The sequence below is a fragment of the Cydia pomonella genome, chromosome 11 (assembly GCF_033807575.1).
Source record: "Cydia pomonella isolate Wapato2018A chromosome 11, ilCydPomo1, whole genome shotgun sequence".
NCBI classification, from domain to species: domain Eukaryota; kingdom Metazoa; phylum Arthropoda; class Insecta; order Lepidoptera; family Tortricidae; genus Cydia; species Cydia pomonella.
This window is the reverse complement of record NC_084713.1, coordinates 14,588,540-14,610,314: the sequence shown is the minus strand read 5'-3', so window position 1 is coordinate 14,610,314 and position 21,775 is coordinate 14,588,540. Positions and strand designations below refer to the sequence as shown.

Sequence of the window (21,775 nt, the reverse complement as noted above, 5' to 3'; positions counted from 1 at the left end):
AAATCGATAATAGTGAGATCCCGAAACGATAAAAACCAAAATGATAGAAAGTAGTGCTGCGAAAAACCGAAAATAGTGACTTCCCCAACCGATAAAAATCATCCTTGTGTGAAGATTGTAATCCTAAATTATGATATTTTGTATCATAGAAAATGAAACACCAGTGAGTTAATAACAAACTTTATTAATTTCTTAAGTTGATATATACATATTTGTTATTATTGCACAATTTGAATACTGAATGTACCTATATGTATGCTGTACCTATATTTTTACACGCTGAACTGTACAAAATATATTCTGGTAAAACTTAAAAACGGATTCACTGTACTCGTTACAAAATCTCTTAATGGAAAGCTTTTATATATAAAAAATATTAATCTTAGAATCAATATATATTTCACCACACCAGCTGGCTCTCTTGAATATTCAAAAACTGATGAGAAAGTTGCATTTTATCCACATGTGGGGCAAAGCAATCTGATGCAAATTTGGAGTTGTGTCCTTAATTCGGCTACTAGAATTGACTTTTAAAGGATGATTTTGAATGATACAGTATTAAATGACGTTCATTTGGTTTTGGTTTGATTTTGTTTGATATTTTACAGTTATTATTTTCCTCGCGTTGGTGTGGTGAAAAATGTTGTGTTTCACTCGATGGCATAATTTGATTGACCCTCGTGCCTTGAAACCCTCGCAACGCTCAAGTTTGCAATATTTCGCTTGCTCGGGTATCAATTATCACGAGCGGTTAAACAACAACTTTGCCCCCTTGTAAAACAAATAACTATAAAGGTAAATACAAATATAACTGTAGGAAGGAAGTAGGAACTAACTATGAATTAAGGTCACACTTAACAGTCGAAATGAGGTAGGTAACTAAGTGTGTGTGAGTAATAGTGTATGTTAATTATTACGCTATGATCTGAGGGCCTACCGCGAACCACGTTCGACGTGTTGCCTCCCTGTCACATTTACGTACGAATTTACAAGGGCGAGAGAGAGAGGCAATACGTCGAACGTGGTTTTGGCTACAGAATCATAATCTCCAAGTTAATACGAATAAAACAAAACTCATTCAGTTTATTTTAGACCCTATCAAAAAGAACCTATAACTCTTATTGAAATAAAAAAAGACTTAAATGTTGAAAAAATGTCCGACTATACATTGTAAGGAACCACAAAAAATAATTAAAAGGTTAAATAACACATAGAACACACAAAATTGACATCATTTGTTTGAGGGATACTATAAAATAGATGACTTCTTGGGAGACAAGGAACCATGGCCATTATGGCCAAGTATCCAGCCTCAGAAGCTGTCATAGTTTTTCTAGCAGTGTCCCGGAGAGGCATAGGGCGTTGTTGTTACTGACTGTTCAACCTTATGTATTTATGTTTATTATGTTTAGTTATTTTGATTACGACATTGACTTATTAGATACATAGTAGTTATGTATTCTGTAAGATTGTTAGCTTAACAGTCTTTTGATCGACGTGAAACATGTATTTCATACACTTTTTTATTTTTTAATTCTTTGACACTCGGAGAGCCTTTACACCTCCAAATCTTATTAATGTGTATCTTTCTTAGACCATGGGGACCTTATACATCTCTTAACTTAATGTATTAACCGTGGAGACTATACGTCTCTGTAATATTGTATCATATACTTGACTTTGGATACATACTAGTTATGTATTCTGTAGCATTAGTTCATGACACTGCTAGCTTAACAGTCTAGACGCGATTGATTTATTTAGATGTATACTAAATAAATCAAATTTTTACAGTTGGAGAGACTTATACAAGATATCGCAACTTTTGCAATAATCTAATTAAAAAACTAAAACGAAAATTAGAAAGAGATAATTTAATGCAATGTTCTAAGAATTTTGCACGCTAATAAATGGCTGAATGTAAATGCAAACCCGAATTATCACCCTAACATCTTGTAACTTATGTACCTACGTTCTTGCAAATAAACATTTATCTTTATCTTAAAACTCCAAATCTCTGTGGAACCCAATTAAATCTGTCACACCAAGCTAAACTCAAAATATAGAACTATTAAATACAAAATATACTCCTAACGAGTCAGTAAAATGTCAATGTTTTCTTTGCTGATGTTGGCCTTGCCAATGCCTTTCATTAGCAGAGGATATTTTTTACAGAGCCCCAGAAGTAACAACCAATAAGAACGAGACTTTAATAAATTCTGTAGCAACACCCTTTGTACTGTTACCCGCTGACCCCGTTGAGGTTAGAAGTATTATTATGGGACTAAAAACGGACAGTGCTCCAGGGTTCTCTCAGCTTCCTGTCACAGGCATTATTCATACTTACTAAGAAGTCCCAACCATGAGTGTTATGTTGTACTATTTAACGAAATAAATGCCTTTTGATTTTAAAGCTTGGCTCTACTTATGTATATCTCATGATCTGATAATTTTTTTACAGTGCGAGCCTAATGTTTTCATCTTGGCAACATTTTACATGAAAAAGTTTTTGGTGGTATTAGTATTATTGACAATGACCGAGATCAACATAATCTTATCGTATACCTTTAAACGACCAATTCTTGTATATAAATATTTATTTATAGATCAAATTTGCTATATGGGGGTTTTCGGGGGCGAAAAATTGTTCTAGCAAGGTCTTATCTCTGGGAAAACGTGCATTTTTTTTTGTTTTTATGTTTTCCGAGCCAACAATGGTTAATTGCAATTAACTTTCGGCCAACACTGTTCCGATCAAAACTCGGTCTCCCAGATATAAAATATGTTAATTTTCAACAAGATATAAATGATCCTGAATCTGTATTCTAACTTCTAAGTAATTAATTAGTTATGGCAGTTCTGGGTTACTTTTTTATTGGGCTTACTAAATCACTCATCCTACTTCATCTGTACACCCTATGGTAAGCATAGATACCATGTTGTAAAGATGGATTTAAAAAAATCAATTTGTCTAGTTAAAGTCCTACTTATTAGGCAAAAACTTATAAAGTAAACTCGTTTTCACTTTCTTGAGCTTCTTCAGCAATGCTTTCTTCGTTGTATTGTAATCTGTAACAAGTCAAATTAATTTAAAAGAAACTCCGGAAGTCGTTTTGGTTTCTTAAATTCATCCCTACAATGCAAACATAGGTACATCCGCGGAAAAATTAAAATATGTACCTTTTACCAAGTGGATGAAAGTAGGCTTGTTTTAAGCAATGGTATGTATGCAGACAGAGATATTAACCAATAACTTTCGAATTAATGCCTTAAACTGCTGAGAGATAAAAATATTTTTTTTAATACGAGTTACAATAGCATTTTCACTTACCATCAGTCTTGTGATTTGCTTGCTTCGTTTTTCGATTATCAGAAGTAAGAACTAGAGTATCACTAGATCCAGGTTGTCAGCAAGACGGGGAGCGTTTCGCTGGTACCAAAGCTGAAATCAAATAATCCGCATAATAAGTAAGTCAGAAAGTTAACACTTTGTTGTACGAGAAAAATAAATTTTGATTACATCAGAGATATATAGTGATATCATAATTATAGAGATACCAATATACGAGCGTAGTACCTAGTACCTATGTTGGCCTATCATTAAGAAATGATGTAAAACCGATTAGTTGAGCCCTGGTTCCATAAAGTTAAGAAAGATCTATTATTGTTAAAATTTGGTGTTGTAATAATATTGAATTTAATAATGTTTATAAAATAAACTCATAAAATATGTAATTCTAATTATAAACACCTCATCTCTTGACGACCGGTCTGGCCTAGTGGGTAGTGACCCTGCCTACGAAGCCGATGGTCCCGGGTTCAAATCCTGGTAAGGGCATTTATTCGTGTGATGAGCATGGATATTTGTTCGTGAGTCATGGGTGTTTTCTATGTATTTAAGTATTTATAAATATTCATATATTATATTATATATCGTTGTCTAAGTACCCGCAACACAAGCCTTATTGAGTTTACCGTGGGACTTAGTCAATTTGTGTAATAATGTCCTATAATATTATTATATATATATATCTCTACACGCCATTAAGTAAGGAAAGCAAAAGTAATCGTCTAGTATAAATAAACCAACATTAATTATCGTCGGAATTGGTATTCTGATATTTCATAATCATTATCATAAATCATTTATTTCGTGGTAAAACTTAATTTACATACAGAAGTATATATATTACAAAGAAAAAATAAGATTAAAACATATTGAAATAGTTTACCACGAAATGTGCTCGCCTCAGCATAATGCTAACGTGAAGGTCAGCGCTGATCTTCCGGCGAGACCATTTGTGGGCCACGATTGCAACTGTACGGCACGGCCTCGTAAATTTAAGTTGTTATATTTGATTTTTTTTATACCACGTCGGTGGCAAACATTCACCGTATGGTAAGCAGTCACCGTAGCCTATGGACGCCTCTCCAGAGGTGTTACATACGCGTTGCCGACCCTTTTAAAACCTGTACACTCCTTTTCTGAAGAACCCCATACTGTATACCCTCGGGAAAACCTCGGCAGGGAGCTCATTCCACAGCCGGAGCGTCCGGTCCGCGGGAGGACATTCCTCTTAAACCGCACAGTGCAAGACCATTTGGGCTCTAGGGTATGAGGATGAACACCCTGCCGACGGCCAGCGGTGCGGTGATAGAAAGTGGCCGTTGGCATCATTAATTTTAAACTATGTATTGTACTGTAAATTATCTTGTACAACAGATACAAATACAATATATGACGACCGTCTGACGACCGGTCTGGCCTAGTGGGTAGTGACCCTGCCTATGAAGCTGATGGTCCCGGGTTCAAATCCTGGTAAGAGCATATATTTGTGTGATGAACACGGATATTTGTTTCTGAGTCATGGGTGTTTTCTATGTATTTAAGTATTTATAATTATATATTATATATATCGTTGTCTAGGTACATACAATACAAGCCTTATTGAGCTTACTGTGGGACTTAGTCAATTTGTGTAATAATGTCCTATAATATTTATTTATTTATGTGAGCACAAATTTTAACTTACTTACTTTCCATATAATCTTAAACACTTCTCTCTAATCTCAGCTTGCGAAGTTTCCTTCAGGTCTTTGTTCTTACTAAACTTTGCTATTTTTAGCAAGTTTTTAATTTGCTTTTCACCAATGCTATAGACAAAGAAGAAGGCATTATACATGGTATAGTGTATAGGTAATAGGAATAACTTTATGTTAGTCGTAATAAGATCAAAAGTATTCAAGCAATCTTTTCAGAACTTAGACGAGTAACGGACAAGTGGGAGGATGGAGTGTTGCAAATAGTCCATTACCTGCAGATCGACAGTTACAGAAAATGCACTTTTTAGAACCAGTACAAACAACCCGTTCGCTTCAAATTGGCCGTTACCCCCCCCCCCCCCCCGGCCTCGGCCCCGCAACACCCCCACTGAGGTCTTATCCACTCGGCTACCACAGTTTTAAAACTACTTACTTTTATTACTCACATTTAATACAATTCATCATCATCATCATATCAGCCTTTTATCGCCCACTGCTGAGCATAGGCCTCTCTTCTAGTACGCCACTTATCCCGGTCCCGAGCCAGTCTCATCCAGAAGTGACCCGCAGTCTTCCGAATGTCGTCCACCCAACGAGCCAACGGACGCCAGGCACTCCTTTCGTCTGAAAGCGGCCACCATTCCGTTAGCATTTTGGCCCACCTGCCATCACTCTGCCTGGCAACATGTCCCGCCCAGCTCCATTTTAATACAATTACAAAAAACTAAGCATTAAAAGTTAGAGTACGATATTATTTCGTTAGTACTAGTACTTGTGCCTGTGACGTTATCATGTAATGGTCGCTGACGGCCAATTTCAAGTGAACGGGTAGTACCTCTACTCTATCATATCATATCATTAGCCTAAGGTGGGCACAAAATTTTTGACCTTACTGTGCAATGTCGACCAGTTAATACTTACAGGCAATTACTTTTAAACATGTACTCATAGAAGCCAGTGTCCTCCTGCAGGATACTGAGGGGCACGAGCTCCGCGACGTCGTCGCCGCGATCTCGTCCCTCTCACAAGATGGAGTTGACAGAATATACGTGGTGCTAGAGTAAGAACTAGAGTATCACTAGATCGGCGTCTCGCTGGTACCAAAGCTGAAATCAAATAATCCGCATAATAAGTAAGTCAGAAAGTTAACACTGTATTGTACGAGAAAAATAAATTTTGATTACATCAGAGATATATAGTCAGTGCCGGATTAACCCTTAAGCAAAATAAGCACTTGCTTAGGGCACCACGTCTAGGGGGGGCACCAAAATCGTAGGCAAAAATAAATTAGTATTATGAAACTTTTTGTACGTGTACAAGTAGGATAACGAAAGGACGTAAGAGTAAGAGAGTAAGGGCACGTAAGGTCGAATCAAAAGCAACGTAGGCTTTTGATTCGACCTTACGCGGAGGCCCTCAAAGCTCATGGCCAAAAAATCTTGCGGTCGGGGTCGCCAACCCGTCAGCCGATTTTTCGATATAGGCTACCGATCTTGTAGCGAATTTGCTCTCTTGCACGCCAGATTTGTCGGCCAGGCCGAGCCGTAATCCTGCGACCTAATTGTCAATTTTTTAAGTGTTATAAGGGGCCCCGCGAAGGTCGAAAACCAAAAGAATCCTATCAAGTCGCGCATTCGAATAAATCCAAAGGCCAAGCAGTACATACAGGTGATTACATAACTTCGGTTTCAAGCCACTGTTTTGCAGTTGGTGGGTCTTATGTGGAGCAGAGTCTAGAGGTTCTCTAAATCATTGCCGACAGTTATATTGCCAAATGTCATTTCGCAGCCAATTATTCGCATAATTTCATTTTGCCGAATGATCAAGTGGCAACTAACTGTTAGCAACTGTATGTTTGGCTAACAACAAATAAATGCTTTTGACTTTTCGACTTTTAACATCAAAAAGACACTTTTTAAAACGTAACGTTTTCGCAAGTCGATCTTCTGCCTCACTTACACGGGTGGCGATAATCGCTTACCATCAGGTGATCCGTCTGCACGTTTGCCTCCTGTATCATAAAAAAAAAACTTACACTATGGCTATGGATCCAAATCCAAGCTTTCCTCTCTCGCAGCTCGGCCTTCGGCTTCGTCCACACTTCGCCATTGATCAATTTCAAGCTCTGCTTTCTTACAGCTCGACCTTTTGTAATCTCATTCGTAAGCGCCAATCGGATGCTCCGCGCCTTCAGCCTTGCTATAATCTCAGCCATAGACTTTGCCTTTACACATTATTATTTTCGAAAATTAAGTCCCGTAAATAAATCGGACTAAATTACACACACTTCCTATCATTCGATTGAGCTGAAACTTTACATATATGATGTAAGTTGGGTGACAATGCAATATACGATCGAGCTGATAAAACTGTGATAAAACAACGCAACCTAATTGTGCTTGGTTTTTTTTTAGAATTGTCTCGTTCAGTGTTAGTTGCCCGTAGAAAAAAGTAGTTCTAGGTCAACGGGGATTACCATATAAATTTTAATTCCTTACAAAGTGTCGAAATATACGCTTTTAAGGCATAAACGGCCGTGTCATTCTTCTATGTTAGCTTAGAAGTTTTATTTTTTAACAACCTTAGACCTGAGTATATCGCTGTAATATCAACTCGGTAACTCCACCCGTTCCCGAGATAAACTCAGCGTTGAACACATATAGAGCCATATTCAAGTATTTATACATATTTATATATTATGTATATCGTTGTCTGAGTACCCACAACAGAGCTTCTTGAGCTTACTGTGGGGCTTAGTCAATTTGTGTAATAATGTCCTATAATATTTATTAATAAACCGGTGGTAGCCGAGTGGATATGACGTCCAACTTTCAATCCGGAGGTCGCGGGTTCAAATCCTGGCTCGTACCAATGAGTTTTTTCGGAACTCGTGTACGAAATGTCATTTGATATTTACCACTAGCTTTTCGGTGAAGGAAAACATCGTGAGGAAACCTGCATAATCTGCGAAGAAATTCAAAGGTGTATGTGAAGTCCCCAATCCGCATTGGGCTAGCGTGGGGACTATAGCCCGAGCCCTCTCGCATGAGAGGAGGCCTGTGCACAGCAGTGGGACGTATATCGGCTGAATTATTAATTTTTATTATTTTGTCAGTCGTATTCGGCTGTTAACCAAGTAGGTACTTAGACCGTTTACATACTATAGGTACCTTACTTACTTCTTAACTATTTAATAAATATTATATCTATATTAAATATCAACTTATAGCTGATACCTACTATATAATGACGCTTGAGGACATGCATATCACGTCCCCGTGAATACCTATACCTACCTGGTAAAGAGTCCTTTAGTAAACTTAGAGGATGCAAAGACCATTTCCGTACAAATCGTCACGCTACAAATGCACACATTTAGGTCCATATCCTGACTACTAAACCGGTCTTGGTGAAAATTGCATGGGCTCTAAACTTTAAGGTGTTTTGCTCCTTTCCTTCCCAACGAAACCACACCCGTAGTTCGTATCAATAAGCGAGACTGTCATACTAACATGTATATTCGAACGTATTGATAAAAGTTCCATAGTTAGCCTAAGTTTAGGTAATGTAGCTATGCTAAAAAATCCGGCCAAGTGCGAGTCGGACTCGCGCATGAAGGGTTCCGTACCATTATCTATAAAAACGGCAAAAAAAATCACGTTTGTTGTACGGGAGCCCCCTTAAATATTTATTTTATTCTGTTTTTTAGTGTTTGTTGTTATAGCGGCAACATAAATAAATCAGTTGTGAAAATTTCAACTGTCTAACTATCACGGTTCATGAGATACAACCTGGTGACAGAAGGACGGACGGACGGACAGCGGAGTCTTAGTAATAGGGTCCCGTTTTACCCTTTGGGTACGGAACCATTATTATTTATTTTATTATTTTTTATTTATAGCCTCATATCAGAAATACATTTTTTTTTATACTGTATCTATAGTTTTTCCTTAATCTACGATAACCGATTCTGTGTGCCTTTGGGCAAAGGCCTCCCCCAATCTTCTCCACTCTTCCTTATTTTGCACTAATCTGGTCCATATTTTAGTCCTTCCAGCCATGTCTTCTATTTCATCGGACCATCTTTTAAATTGCCTACCTCTGTTTCTTTTATGTACTCTAGGATGCCATAGTGTTACAATTTTGCTCCATTTATCTCCTCCTCTAATAGTATGTCCAGCCCACTTCCATTTCAGTTGTTTTGTTTTGTATGTCACATCAGTAAATCCTGTTTTGTCTCTTAAATCCTTGTTACTTGTTTTGTCAATTCTTCTTCTCTTTAAGATGCTTCTTTCCATGGCTCTCTGAGTTATACTCAACCTTTTACATTGTGCTTTGGTGAGTGCCCATGTCTGGCAGCCGTATGTGAAAATTGGTAGAATGCATGTATTGAAGAGTTTTCTTTTGATGTGCATACTTGTTTGACTATTTTTCATGACCTCTTTAAGAGACCAGTATCTCTTCCACGCGTTTCCAATTCTTCTGTCTATTTCCTTTGTTGTTGAGTCATGGTTGGATATTAGTTGACCTAAATATATATATTCTGTTACATACTCAATGGTGTTGTCATCTATTTTTATCTCTGTGGCCTCCATACTATTAGTAGTCATTGCTTTAGTCTTCTGGAGATTCATAGAGAGTCCGACTGCTTTACTAGCTGTATTCAGTTCTACGAGCATTTGCTGTAACTCTCTTGCTGTACTCGCGAAGACCACTATGTCGTCCGCGAATCTCAAATGGGTTAGTTTCTCGCCGTTTATATTTAAGCCGTTATTTGACCAATCAAATTTCCGAAATACTTCCTCTAAAACTGCTGTGAATAATTTGGGTGATAAAGGGTCGCCCTGTCTTACTCCTCTTTGTATATTTATGTCACAGCCTTCCTTTTCCAATTTAATTCTTGCTGTGGTGCCTGTGTAGATGTTCTTAATTATCCTTATGTATTTGTGCTCGACACCCTGATTTAGCAAAGCTTTCCAGATTTTTGAGTGGTCGAGTGAATCAAACGCCTTGCAATAGTCTACGAAGCAACAGTGATAATGAATGTTATATTCTTTGCATTTTTCTGCTATCTGTCTAGCTACGTGTATGTGATCCACTGTAGAGTAGTTGTTTCTAAAGCCTGCCTGTTCTCTCGGTTGATTTTCGTCTAAAGTTTTGGTAATACGGTTTAGAATAATTTTCGAAAATACTTTATACATATTTGACATTAAGCTTATAGGCCTATAATTTCCTATGTCATCTCTGTTGCCCTTTTTGTGTAATAGTTTAATTGAGGATACTGTCCATGATTTTGGTATCTTTTCTGTTTCCAGGATAATGTTGAAGATTTTAGTCAGGAGTGGTGTAATGATCTCTTTTGTTTCAAGTATCGCTTCATTTGATATATTATCAGGGCCTAATGCTTTGTCTCTCTTTTGAGTGCTGATTGCTTTTTCGACTTCGCTTTGCATAATCGATGGTACTTTGTCCGAGTCAGGTAATTCAATTTGTTCAGTTGATGATTTTTTTGAGTATAAGTCGCTATAGTAATCTGTGGCAATACTTATAATGTCTGGTCTTTTAGTTTTGTCTTTGCCGAAAGAATTTTTTAGTTTGGGTATCCATTGCTCCTTTCCTTGTAGTAGTTTCATGGCTTTTTTAGTTCCTCCGGTTTTTTCTATTAGGTTCTCCAAAGTCCGTAGTCTATGATCTTTCCTGTCTTTTCGCATATTCGTTCTTAGTTCTTTACTTAATTGAGTAATGACTCTTCTAATTTCTGCTGTTTTAGGAGAAGTTTCTAACAATTTTGCTCTGTTTTCCATGATTTGTTTTGTCTTTTCTGATAGTATGTCTTTGCCTTTTCCAAATCTCATTTTTCCATTGTTATATTTACTTAGAATATTTGCGAGTTTGTTGTAGATTTCTAGTATATTCCATTCTGAAAGATCTTCATCCATGTTCATCAATTCTTCTTCTACTTGTTTGTTTGTTAATTGTGGTTCATTATTCTTCATTATGTCTTTCTGGTGCTTTGTGAATTTCCTGGTAGATTTAATTGGTGTAGGTTTTAGCTGGGTCCGGACCATTCGGTGGTTAGTATTAAAATTCAATTTTGCAATGACATTACAGTCTTCGAATGATCTAGCACGGTTAGTGAGTATATAGTCAATTTCATTCTTGTAACGACCGTCAGGCGATGACCATGTCCATCTTCTGTTTTGTTTTTTCTTGTATATTGAATTCAAAATTACTAAGTGTTGTTCAAAGGCTAAATCTATTAATTTCTGTCCGTTTCTTGTTCTTTTGCCTTGGTAGTGGGGTCCCATTATGATTTCCTCTCCGTCTCTCCTGTTCCCTATTTGAGCATTGAAGTCTCCCATCAGGATTAAATTTGTTGGACTTATTTTTGTTAATGTGTCATTTAATTTTTTATAGAATTCATTAATGGTGCTGTCAGAGGATTGTTCTGTAGGAGAGTACACTTGTACTATGGTCCATTCATTCTTATGTAAAGGTAGCATGATTTTGAGGACTGCTATGCGCTCTGAAATCCCTTGGACTTCAACAATATTGTGTTTCAGTTCTTTATGTATCATGAAACCTACTCCATATTGTCCTGGCGTCTCGCCCTTAGAGTATAGAACAAAATCGCCATAATCTTCTATTTTGTCGCCCATACGCCTTACCTCACTGATACCTATTATACTCCAATTTATGTTCTCCAGTGCCATTGTTAATTCTAGCAGATTATCTTCTGTTCTCAGTGTGCGTACATTTATGGTTGCTATATGTATCTGGTTCGTTTGTTGATATTTTTTTGGGGGGGATGGGGGGTACGGAACCATACAAACGGCCAAATACGTACGGACGGACACCGCATAATACGGCAACAGAGCGTAGAAAAAAAACCGGCCAAGTGCGAGTCGGACTCGCGCACGAAGGGTTCCGTACCATTATCTATAAAAACGGCAAAAAAATTACATTTGTTGTATGGGAGGCCCCTTAAATATTTATTTTATTCTGTTTTTTAGTATTTGCTGTTACAGCGGCAACAGAAATACACCATCTGTGAAAATTTCAACTGTCTAACTATCACGGTTCATGAGATACAGCCTGGTGACGGACGGACGGACGGACGGACGGACAGCGGAGTCTTACTATTTCATTAATAAACTTGCTTAGAAGCCTTAAAATTGTTATTAAAGTTAAGACCTATCGAATGATGTGCTAATGTTGATATTTCGTAGGATTTGCCTAAGGAATGTCTCTTCCACGCTACAACATTTCTATCGACACGACTTTAGAGGGTTGGCAGTCCTCAACTATGAGTTTCTCCAGAAAGTTCCTGCCTTGCACAGCTGAGCTGTAGAATGAACTGTCGCCTGCAGTATTTCCGGACCGCTACTACGATTTTAAAACCTTCAAGAAAAGAAGCTGGCAACGCAATTACAACACCTATAGTGTTGCGGGTGCCCATGGGCGACGGTAATAGCTTACCATCAGGTGATTCGTGCTCGTGTGTGCTCGTTTGCTTCCTATATGATGTCTTTATCATAATAATATTAAAAAAAATATGCTTATTAAAATACCCTTACATCTTATATAGTTTTTGAATAAAATAGCTGTGACATACGGACGGACGGATAGACGGACATGACGAAACTACAAGGGTTTAGTTGTTGCCATTCTGTCCAAAACGGGCTAACAAATTCGAAGAAATACGTAGACAAACAATCTTGAGGTCTGTGTGGATAGACTTTTAAAGCAAAACTAGCATAATTAGGTACCTTTTTTATGATGTATGGTACTGTCATGGAATGGACATTACATGGGCGCCGTTAATCGCTTACCATCAGACGATTCATCTGCATGTTTGCCTCTTATATCATAAGAAACCTATGGGCAAGTGCCTATGAAGCCGATGGTACTGGGTTCAAATTCAAATCCTGGTAAGGGCATTTATTTGTGTGACGGGCACAGATATTTATTTCTGAGTCATGGGTGTTTTCTAAGTAGGTATGTAAGTATTTATAAATATTTATATATTATATTATATATCGTTGTCTAAGCACAAGCCTTATTGAGCTTACTGTGGGACTTAGTCAATTTGTGTAATAATATCCTATAATAAACAATGATTGATTGATTAATTGTACTGACAGCGGCCAGACGGATGGACAGCCGGACTGTGGCCGCACATGACAAAACTATAAGGGTTTCGTTTTTGCTATTTTGGCTATGGAACCCTAAAAACGGCCATAAGTGGGACAGATTTTAAGAAATAGGTGGACAAACATAGGTACCTACATAAAATTATGCAAAATTATTGTTTTTACAAATAATTTCAAACAGGATGTGAATATGCGAATATTGCGATGCTACTATTCTATCTTTAAGTCTGTTTGAAACGTTTTAAAGATGGTAACTAGCATAGTTACCATTTTCAGTGCTCGATGTCGAGAGAGGTATCCTGGCATGTAAAGGTGCATGGCTCTGGTGTGCACCTGAAATTTAAAATTGTTATGTAAAATGTTAATATTACCATTAAGTAACTGTATATTTTGTATATACTTATGTATGAAATATCATTTGATATTTACCAGTCGCTTTTCGATACGATGGCAGTCGCTTTCGTAAAAACTAGTGCCTACGCCAAATCTAGGGATTAGTTTTCAAGCGGACCCCAGGTTCTCATGAGCCGTGGGAATATGCCGGAAACGCGAGGAAGAAGAGATTTAATATAATTAACCTTCAATCAATGTTTCTATACGAAATTTCAATATCTCATAGCATAGTATTGATAGAGTTTCTTGTTAGATATTTATACTAACCATAAACTACCAAACAAACAATTAACAAACTAAGGAGAACAAATCCAATATTTTTGTACTATTATTATACAGAAATTACTAATTTACCACCTCATAATTTATCAGTAATAATATCATTGTAATATGATAACAAACGAAAGCCTCAATAACGTTCGCGCGGTAATGCCACCGGCGTGTAATATACACTTGATTTTTGTATGCAAAAGACACAAAGAAAGACCCACAGGTATATTTTATCGCGAAAACAATGTAAATATATTGTTATTTTGGCATATTTATAAGAATGGTCACTTATCACTATTTATAAAACACAACTAAAGATTACGAACAACTTTTTCGAGTTTCTCGTACTATATATATGTCAAAATCGTAAATGATCGAAATACTATACGAAGCACGTTAACAAAAAGTATTACAAATTCAAATCGTTAAATTGTAGATGTTTATTTCACCTATACAAATTATATTTACTTTTTTATTAATAATCTAATGTAAAATATCATATTTTGTGTACGCCACTATATTATATTTCAATAAATTAAATAATATTTTGGTCCCTTACACGATATCTGTTTCTATTTCTAGCAAGCTTCGTAAATGCCCAGTGAGACTTGGTAGGCATTTCAATCGCTTATAAAGTAACCATTTAACTGTCCAGTCTAATTGATTCAGATTAAACATGACCAGCAATATGAGTCTTGAGGTCAGGTTATACTGGTTTACGCGTTAGTACAATAATAGCTAACAAATATGGAGGCCTACCGCGAACCACGAAGTTTTGCTTCGCTGTCGCACTTACGTATGAATTTACCGCGGGCCTACCGCGAAAATCAAAGTTCGTCAATTGCGGGCATTTTTCTCTGTCACTCTAATGACGTCTTAGAGAGAGTAAAAGAGAAATATCCCCGCAATTGGCGAATTTCGGTTTTCGCGGTAGGCCTCCTGATGACTTAGATTTTTCGCGTCATTTTGACAAGTAACTTAGCAATGCTAGGATCAAAATGGCGTAATATGTATGAAAGCTTGCAGACGCTTACGCTTGTTTCCTTTCGTGTTTCATTAGGGTTCATTAGTGAACTAGGAACCCTTATAGTTTCGCCATGTCCGTCTGTCTGTCTGCCTGTCTGTCCGAGGCTTCGCTCCGTGGTCGTTAGTGCTAGAAAGCTGAAATTTGGCATGGTTATATAAATCAATAAAGCCGACAAAGTCGTACAATAAAATCTAAAAATTTAATCTTTTTTAGGGTACCTCCCCTACTCGTAAATTGGGGGTGATTTTTTTTTAGCTTCAACCCTACAGTGTGGGTATCGTTGGAAAGATCTTTCAAAACTAATAGGGGTATTCAACAAACATTTTTTGATAAAGTGAATATATTCGGAGATAATCGCTCCGAAAGAAAAAAACATGTGTCCCCCCCTCTAACTTTTGAACCATAGGTCCAAAAAATATGAAAAAAATCGTGGAAGTAGAGCTCAAGAAACACATTAAATGAAAACTATAGTGGACATGATCAGTTTAGCTGTTTTTGAGTTATCGCAAAAAGTTTCCCCTTCATAGTAAAAAGACTTACTTTAATTAGGTACTGATTATGCAAATTTGCCTATTTGTTTAACTCGGGTGAAAGGTACCGTTTCATCCCTTGGTTAACAATTTACTATACTTTAAGCTCCAGTTTGCTTATTGTGAAGGAAGAGTAACTACGGAACCCTACACTGAGCGTGGCCCGACATGCTCTTGGCCGGTTTTTTCTTATTTTTAACGTATTTTCGATGAGGTGTTATTGAAGCACGGCGCGTGTCCTGTCCCACTCCCTCTTTCGGTAAATCTAATTCATTGTTTCATTTTGAAAGGATTTATACCCTCTGTGTTGGAAGGTCAGATGGCATTCGCTTTCGTAAAAACTAGTGCCTATGCCAAATCTTGGGATTAGTTGTCAAGTGGACCCCAGGCTCCCTTGAGTCGTGGGAATATGCCGGTACAACAAATAATTTCGAACAGGATGTGAAGATGAGAATATTGCGATGCTATTGTTATCTTTAAGTCTGTTTGAAACGATTATTTCAAAGATGGTAACTAGCATAATTACCATTTTCAGTGCTAGATGTCGAGAGAGGTATCCTGGCATGTAAAAGTGCATGGCTCTGGTCTGCACCTGAAATTTAAAATTGTTATGTAAAATGTTAATATTTTTTATATTACCATTAAGTAACTTTATATTTTGTTGTATACAATATAATGAAGCGCTGGTGGCCTAGCGGTAAGAGCGTATGACTTGCAATCCGGAGGTCGCGGGTTCAAACCCCGGCTCGTACCAATGAGTTTTTCGGAACTTATGTGCGAAATATCATTTGATATTTACCAGTCGCTTTTCGGTCCGATGGCAGTCGCTTTCGTAAAAACTAGTGCCTACGCCAAATCTAGGGATTAGTTGTCAAGCGGACTCCAGGTTCTCATGAGCCGTGGGAATATGCCGGGACAACGCAAGGAAGAAGAAAAAGAGATTTAATATAATTAACCTTCAATCAATGTTTCTATACGAAATTTCAATATCTCATAGCATAGTATTGATAGTTTCTTGTTAGATAGACATCGTTTGTTTTCCATTAAAACATTGGTAAGTGGGTATGGAATGAAAAATAATGAAATACCTACTCTGGCGGTAGGTGCTGCAAAATATAGCACATAACAGGCCATTTACTTACAGGTCAATTCGAACGTGTATTGGTCTTTTTTATGAATGTGTTATCATATCTTTTTAATATCATAATATTTATGATTAATCTGGTTAGGTCTAAAATCAGAACTTCTCAGATTTTTTTTCAAGTTAGCTGGATGACTGTTTTAAACTAAGGTTAATTTATTATGGCTAATAGAAAGTTACCTTGTCTACTTGCAACATATTGAGGAAATCCTGTTAATTGATGTTCTGACAGTGGAGGTGCAGAAAGATTTAACTTTGGATAGGCTCTTTTTTTAAGCTTATTTCCTGTCTTCCCAAAGTCTCTCCAGTCAAAGTGGTCACCACAAACATGACGAAGCTCATGCAATTTTTCAATGGGTACGTGAATGAGATCTTCTTTTCCAACTTGTCTAAGCCAAGTTTTACACCTGTGAGCAAATAATATACTGACACACTATTGAGAGGTACAAAGATGCATAAGAAGTTAATATGTAGTACAATTATTACAAACATAAGACGAAGATAGTATTTTAAATTGATTAGAACCCAAATGGGTTCAATAAGTACTTCGGATATAGCCACCAAAAATTACAGTGAATTACATCAAAGCTTTTGTAGTAGGTAAGTAATAAAAGATAGTGTACTAACAGAAATAGAGTTTAAAGAGATAATGATATTGGAACCTATTATTTCCTAAAACTATATATATCCATTATAACAACTGGAAGAGATTTACTGGTAGCAAACATAGCAAAAAACAATTAGTTACGACTGAAAAGTCTTTAACCAACTCTAAGGGCGAGCAGTCCGTGCTTGCTGCTCCTAAGCATATGAATCCCTTACGGCATTACGGAGTGGCGGATTCGAACCGCCTTCAGCTTACGCGACTAACAAATCAAAATGTTTAATAAAGTAATTTGATTTATTCCCTAGTTGTAATTAGGAACTGGTTGACTTACCGCAGTTTATCCTTGGGAAATTTGGCAAAGAAGCCTTCTCTGAAAATTTCTCTCACGCCGCATATCTCACAATATCGGCTTTTGCCAACCATTTTTACTATATTAAAACAGTCCGGACACGAACACAATAATATAAAGGAAAAGAAAATCGCAACGTTATAAATTTGTTATTATTTGACACACGAATCAATGCAGTTGGATTTATATTTCAAAATGGTTGCCGCTCGTATGTGCGTATTAATGTTAAGTTGATATTTCTGGCTCCCGTCCGGTATGTTGTCAACTTGGGAACTCTTTCGTCAAACATTTCTTGTCAACAAAGGAGTTGCCAAAGACTGACAGTTACAGGCAGTGACGGTGAAGTGACGTGACGCATCGAGCGGGCGGGCACGTTCAGATACCACGAATTGTAAGCCCGGGCAGTGCACATTTTACATTTATAATAAGTTTAAATGCAAAAAAAAAAAAATAACCACCATTTTTTGTTTTATTTGATCTCGTCGTCGGACTCTTTACCAACATTATAAGTAAATATACTTATAATGTTGGTAAAGAGTCCGACTATATACACATGGACCATTCTAAGTTTTGATGCCATACAAAAAGTATGGTGCTTTTATACTGTGATCTATCAGAGTCAATCGCACCTTTCGCACCTCAAGTCTGATAATAAGGAATGGCCGGCCGCCTCTAATCACCCCTTTCATCCCTCCAATAAGTCCATATGATTATGAATATTATGATTGATGGGATTATAAATGAAAAATAAAAACAACGATATATATTTAATTCATTAATGTATTCAATAACAAGTTATGTTACAACTATCAGGTAATAAATTAAGAGGAATCTTTGAGTTCAGTTAAGATCTAATTTTTCAGTAATCATCGTTTGAACATAATTTACAAAGCACATGTCTACCATGAATAGGTCAGGCCAAGTCCGTTGCTGTATGTCATGTGAGAGACGGCGGGAGCTGCGGAATACGCTACACCGAGAAGACCACCTGCTGTCGCCACCTGACCAAAAAAAAATTATTTTGTTAAATACAAGTTAATCACATTCGTGAGGTTTTATTACAGACTTAAATGTTTAGTTCCTTTTGATCTTTGTCAAAACGAGAAACATACTTTAGCAACAGGAGCAGCATACGGAGAGACGCCGACATGCGACACTAGTGGTGCAGCAACGGCTCCATGATACGCCGTAGTCACTGGCGCTATGCCATGATACGCGGGTAGGCCATGGTACGCCGACGCCAAGCCAAGCCCGCCGACTGCTAGACCGGGGTTGCTAACGCGCACATCAGATTTGCGCACGCTTGAGAATGGAGTGTCGATTGCCTTTGAATATGTTGATATCTGGAATATGGAGTACGTGACATTACCTACTTGGAACATGTACTTTTATTATTATATTACTTCGTAAAGACCGGCCTCACGGGCACCAAGAAGTGGGTCAGTTCGTTTGTGCTCAAATAGCAAAGATATAACTACGTATGTTTGTGATAACTCAATAAACCCTTTTTTTACTCCAATCAAAAGAGACTCAGACTCATTCGACGCGAAAGGTTATAAACACGGTAAAAGTAGCCACCGTAGTAGACAGAGGGCCTACCGCGAACCACGTTCGACGTGTTGCCTCTCTGTCATACTTACGGACGAGTTTACAAGTGCGACAGAGAGGTAACCCGTCGAACGTGGTTCGCGGTAGGCCCTCAGATGCTAAATACTTACATAGAACAAGATGTGTTGATGACTAATTATTAGAGACATTTAAGTGGATACTTACCTGTCCAAGGTTAAAAGGCGACCTGAGTATGTTCGATTGGTGCGAGGCGATGGCCGGTTGAGCCGGGTAGTTGTTGTAAGGGTAGCCGCCGTAGGCGACAGGGGCAAGGATGCCTGCAGCCTGGCAGACGGAGGCCACGCAGGCGAAGAGAACGATCTGAAAGGAAACCGTTTAGTATGTCAGACCTAGGGAATGCTCCCGGTGTCCCGGTACTGAGTTTGTATGGCGAGAATCGGGAAACCCCGGTTCCGTACTGTATTTTTATACTACTTTTGCTACCGGGAGCACTTCCTAGTCAGACCAAACTAACTCTGCATGGCATTTGTAATAACAAAGGGAGCTAATATGTGTCACCATTAGTGTCAAATTCTTATGAAAATATATGACGTTTATAATGACACTCCTCACTTTGTTCTATTCAAGTTAGTGCAAAGTTAGCTTGGACGGAATCTAGTAGTACGATAGTGATGTGCCTTAGTGCGAGATGTTGTGTAGGCAAATTAGAATAGGTACTTACTGACCGGTAGTGAATCAATACCGGTTTATCAAATATTTGTGCGCAAATTCGACTTATTTCAATAACACCTCGCGACATAGCGACAAGGTCACATTTCAGGAAATGAAAGGTGAAAGGTAAGTAAGTATATAATAATTGTGACAGAGGAATATTATGTTGTTGTTGTTCAAAATATTAAAAAGTTTTATATCTTGGTGAATGATTAAACTCTTTTTAATGGCTAAATCTGAATTAGGTACATATCAATTTAAATAAATAATTGTGTTTTTAGGGCTCCGTACCCAAAGGGTAAAACGGGACCCTATTACTAAGACTCCGCTGTCCGTCCGTCCGTCTGTCACCAGGCTGTATCTCATGAACCGTGATAGTTCGACAGTTGAAATGTTTACAGATGATGAATTTCTGTAACCGCCGTAACAACAAATACTAAAAAAACAGCCAAGTGCGAGTCGGACTCGCCCATGAAGGGTTCCGTACCATTTATGACGTCTTAATAAAAGATTACTTACTAGATCTCGTTCAAATCAATTTTCGGTGGAAGTTTGCATGGTAATGTACATCATATCATATATTTTTTTAGGTTTATCATTCTCTTATTTTAGAAGTTACGGGGGGGGGGGGGGGGCACACACATTTTACCACTTTGGAAGTGTCTCCCGCGCAAACTATTCAGTTCAGAAAAAAATGATATTAAAAACCTCAATATCTTTTTGAAGACCTACATATAGATAACCCACACGTATGGGTTTGATAATTTTTTTTTTTGAGTTTCAGTTTTAAGTATGGGAAAGCCCCAATTTTTTTTGTTTTTTTTTTCTATTTTTGTGTGAAAATCTTAATGCGGTTCATAGAATACATCTACGTACCAAGTTTGAACACTATAAGTTCTTATAGTTTCGGAAAAAAGTGGCTGTGACATAAACGGACAGACAGACGGACATGACGAATCTATAAGGGTTCCGTTTTCTGTCATTTGGCTACGGAACCCTAAAAAGTACAGAACCCTCAGTGAGCGAGTCGGACTCTCACTTGTGCGGTTTTTTTTGTGGTGGATCCCTTTCCCTCCAGTACGTTAAAATGTTGTTTAATTGATGTAATGTAGTAATAAAGTATTTTATTTGCTCACCTTGAAAGACATATTTCGCGACGTCGGACCCTTGGAAGCTCGGGTACGAATATGTAGTGCCTTTGGGTTTACTAAGGCTTTTATACTTCGTCAATGACAACACACACTGTGCGAAGGGCCATGTGTGATAATGATAACGCCCATGTAAATGTCTACTTCTGATCTAGGACGTGGTAAGACTTATTGTCCGGCACACGGCTGCAAGTATTGGAGTGACACATAAATCAATATATCGTAAAATGGGGTGAGTAGGGACAAAACAGACATTCAAACGTCGATAAAAATATTTTTACATATGTGGCACGTTGATTTTTATACATAAAAAAAAGTCCAGCCAGGTGAATTTTAGTTTCTTAAAGATTATCTGTCGTTTAATTTCATAAATTTAACGTTAAGCACAAAATAGTGCGAAATCCCACCTCAGCCCGTAGTGGGGCGGGATAGCCATCGGATGAGTTGGGAAAATCATTCTTATCGCTCCTCTCCCGCATGAACGCTCCCCGCCACCCTGGTTGCGCTCCCAGCCCCATATCGTATACATCTCACTTCTAGCGATTCCAGTTTTTTTTAACGTTATAATTTGGCTATTAAATGTTGCCACAAGTAAATGAAATATGTCTAAAAGTATAATACAATTACTCTTAGAGCAACCTGAGCAAGTAAATCAAAGTAGTAACTGAAAACATTCGCGTCGTTTCTGCCCCCTGCAACCCTTCTCACCCCATTTTACGGTACCTACCAATACGTATTAAAAATAAGAAAGCCTCTAGGTACTTAACTCTCTCTGGCTATCTATATGTCTCGGCAGGAATAACAATTCGTGGATTCGACTTCTTTGGTGGACTC

At 37.6% G+C, this 21,775-nt stretch overlaps 2 protein-coding genes across 15 annotated transcripts; both read right to left on the bottom strand.

The window, feature by feature from the left end:
* Positions 1 to 164: 164 nt before the first annotated feature.
* LOC133522948 (uncharacterized) lies at positions 165 to 17,836 on the bottom strand. 14 transcript variants are annotated; one of them, XR_009800152.1, is made up of 8 exons: positions 16,738 to 17,836; positions 13,626 to 16,008; positions 13,464 to 13,529; positions 5,965 to 6,149; positions 5,477 to 5,667; positions 5,038 to 5,154; positions 3,332 to 3,442; positions 165 to 3,069 (listed from the first exon to the last, which is right to left on the bottom strand). XR_009800152.1 is itself a non-coding variant. In XM_061858449.1 (8 exons), the coding sequence occupies exons 1-5, from the start codon at positions 17,585 to 17,587 to the stop codon at positions 5,989 to 5,991; spliced, it is 612 nt and encodes a 203-aa protein (XP_061714433.1). In that variant the 5' UTR covers positions 17,588 to 17,836; the 3' UTR covers positions 2,580 to 3,069; positions 3,332 to 3,442; positions 5,490 to 5,667; positions 5,965 to 5,988. The 14 variants fall into 14 exon arrangements, 5 of the variants coding, with proteins under 5 accessions (XP_061714433.1, XP_061714432.1, XP_061714434.1 ...); XR_009800151.1 differs by having other exon boundaries at positions 5,490 to 5,667; XR_009800158.1 differs by having other exon boundaries at positions 2,580 to 3,069; positions 5,034 to 5,154; positions 5,490 to 5,667.
* Positions 17,837 to 18,268: 432 nt separating this feature from the next.
* Positions 18,269 to 21,085, bottom strand: LOC133522919 (pupal cuticle protein C1B-like). The gene is made up of 4 exons (XM_061858402.1): positions 20,930 to 21,085; positions 19,287 to 19,442; positions 18,626 to 18,856; positions 18,269 to 18,514 (listed from the first exon to the last, which is right to left on the bottom strand). The coding sequence occupies exons 1-4, from the start codon at positions 20,939 to 20,941 to the stop codon at positions 18,413 to 18,415; spliced, it is 501 nt and encodes a 166-aa protein (XP_061714386.1). The 5' UTR covers positions 20,942 to 21,085; the 3' UTR covers positions 18,269 to 18,412.
* Between the last annotated feature and the right edge of the window lie 690 nt (positions 21,086 to 21,775).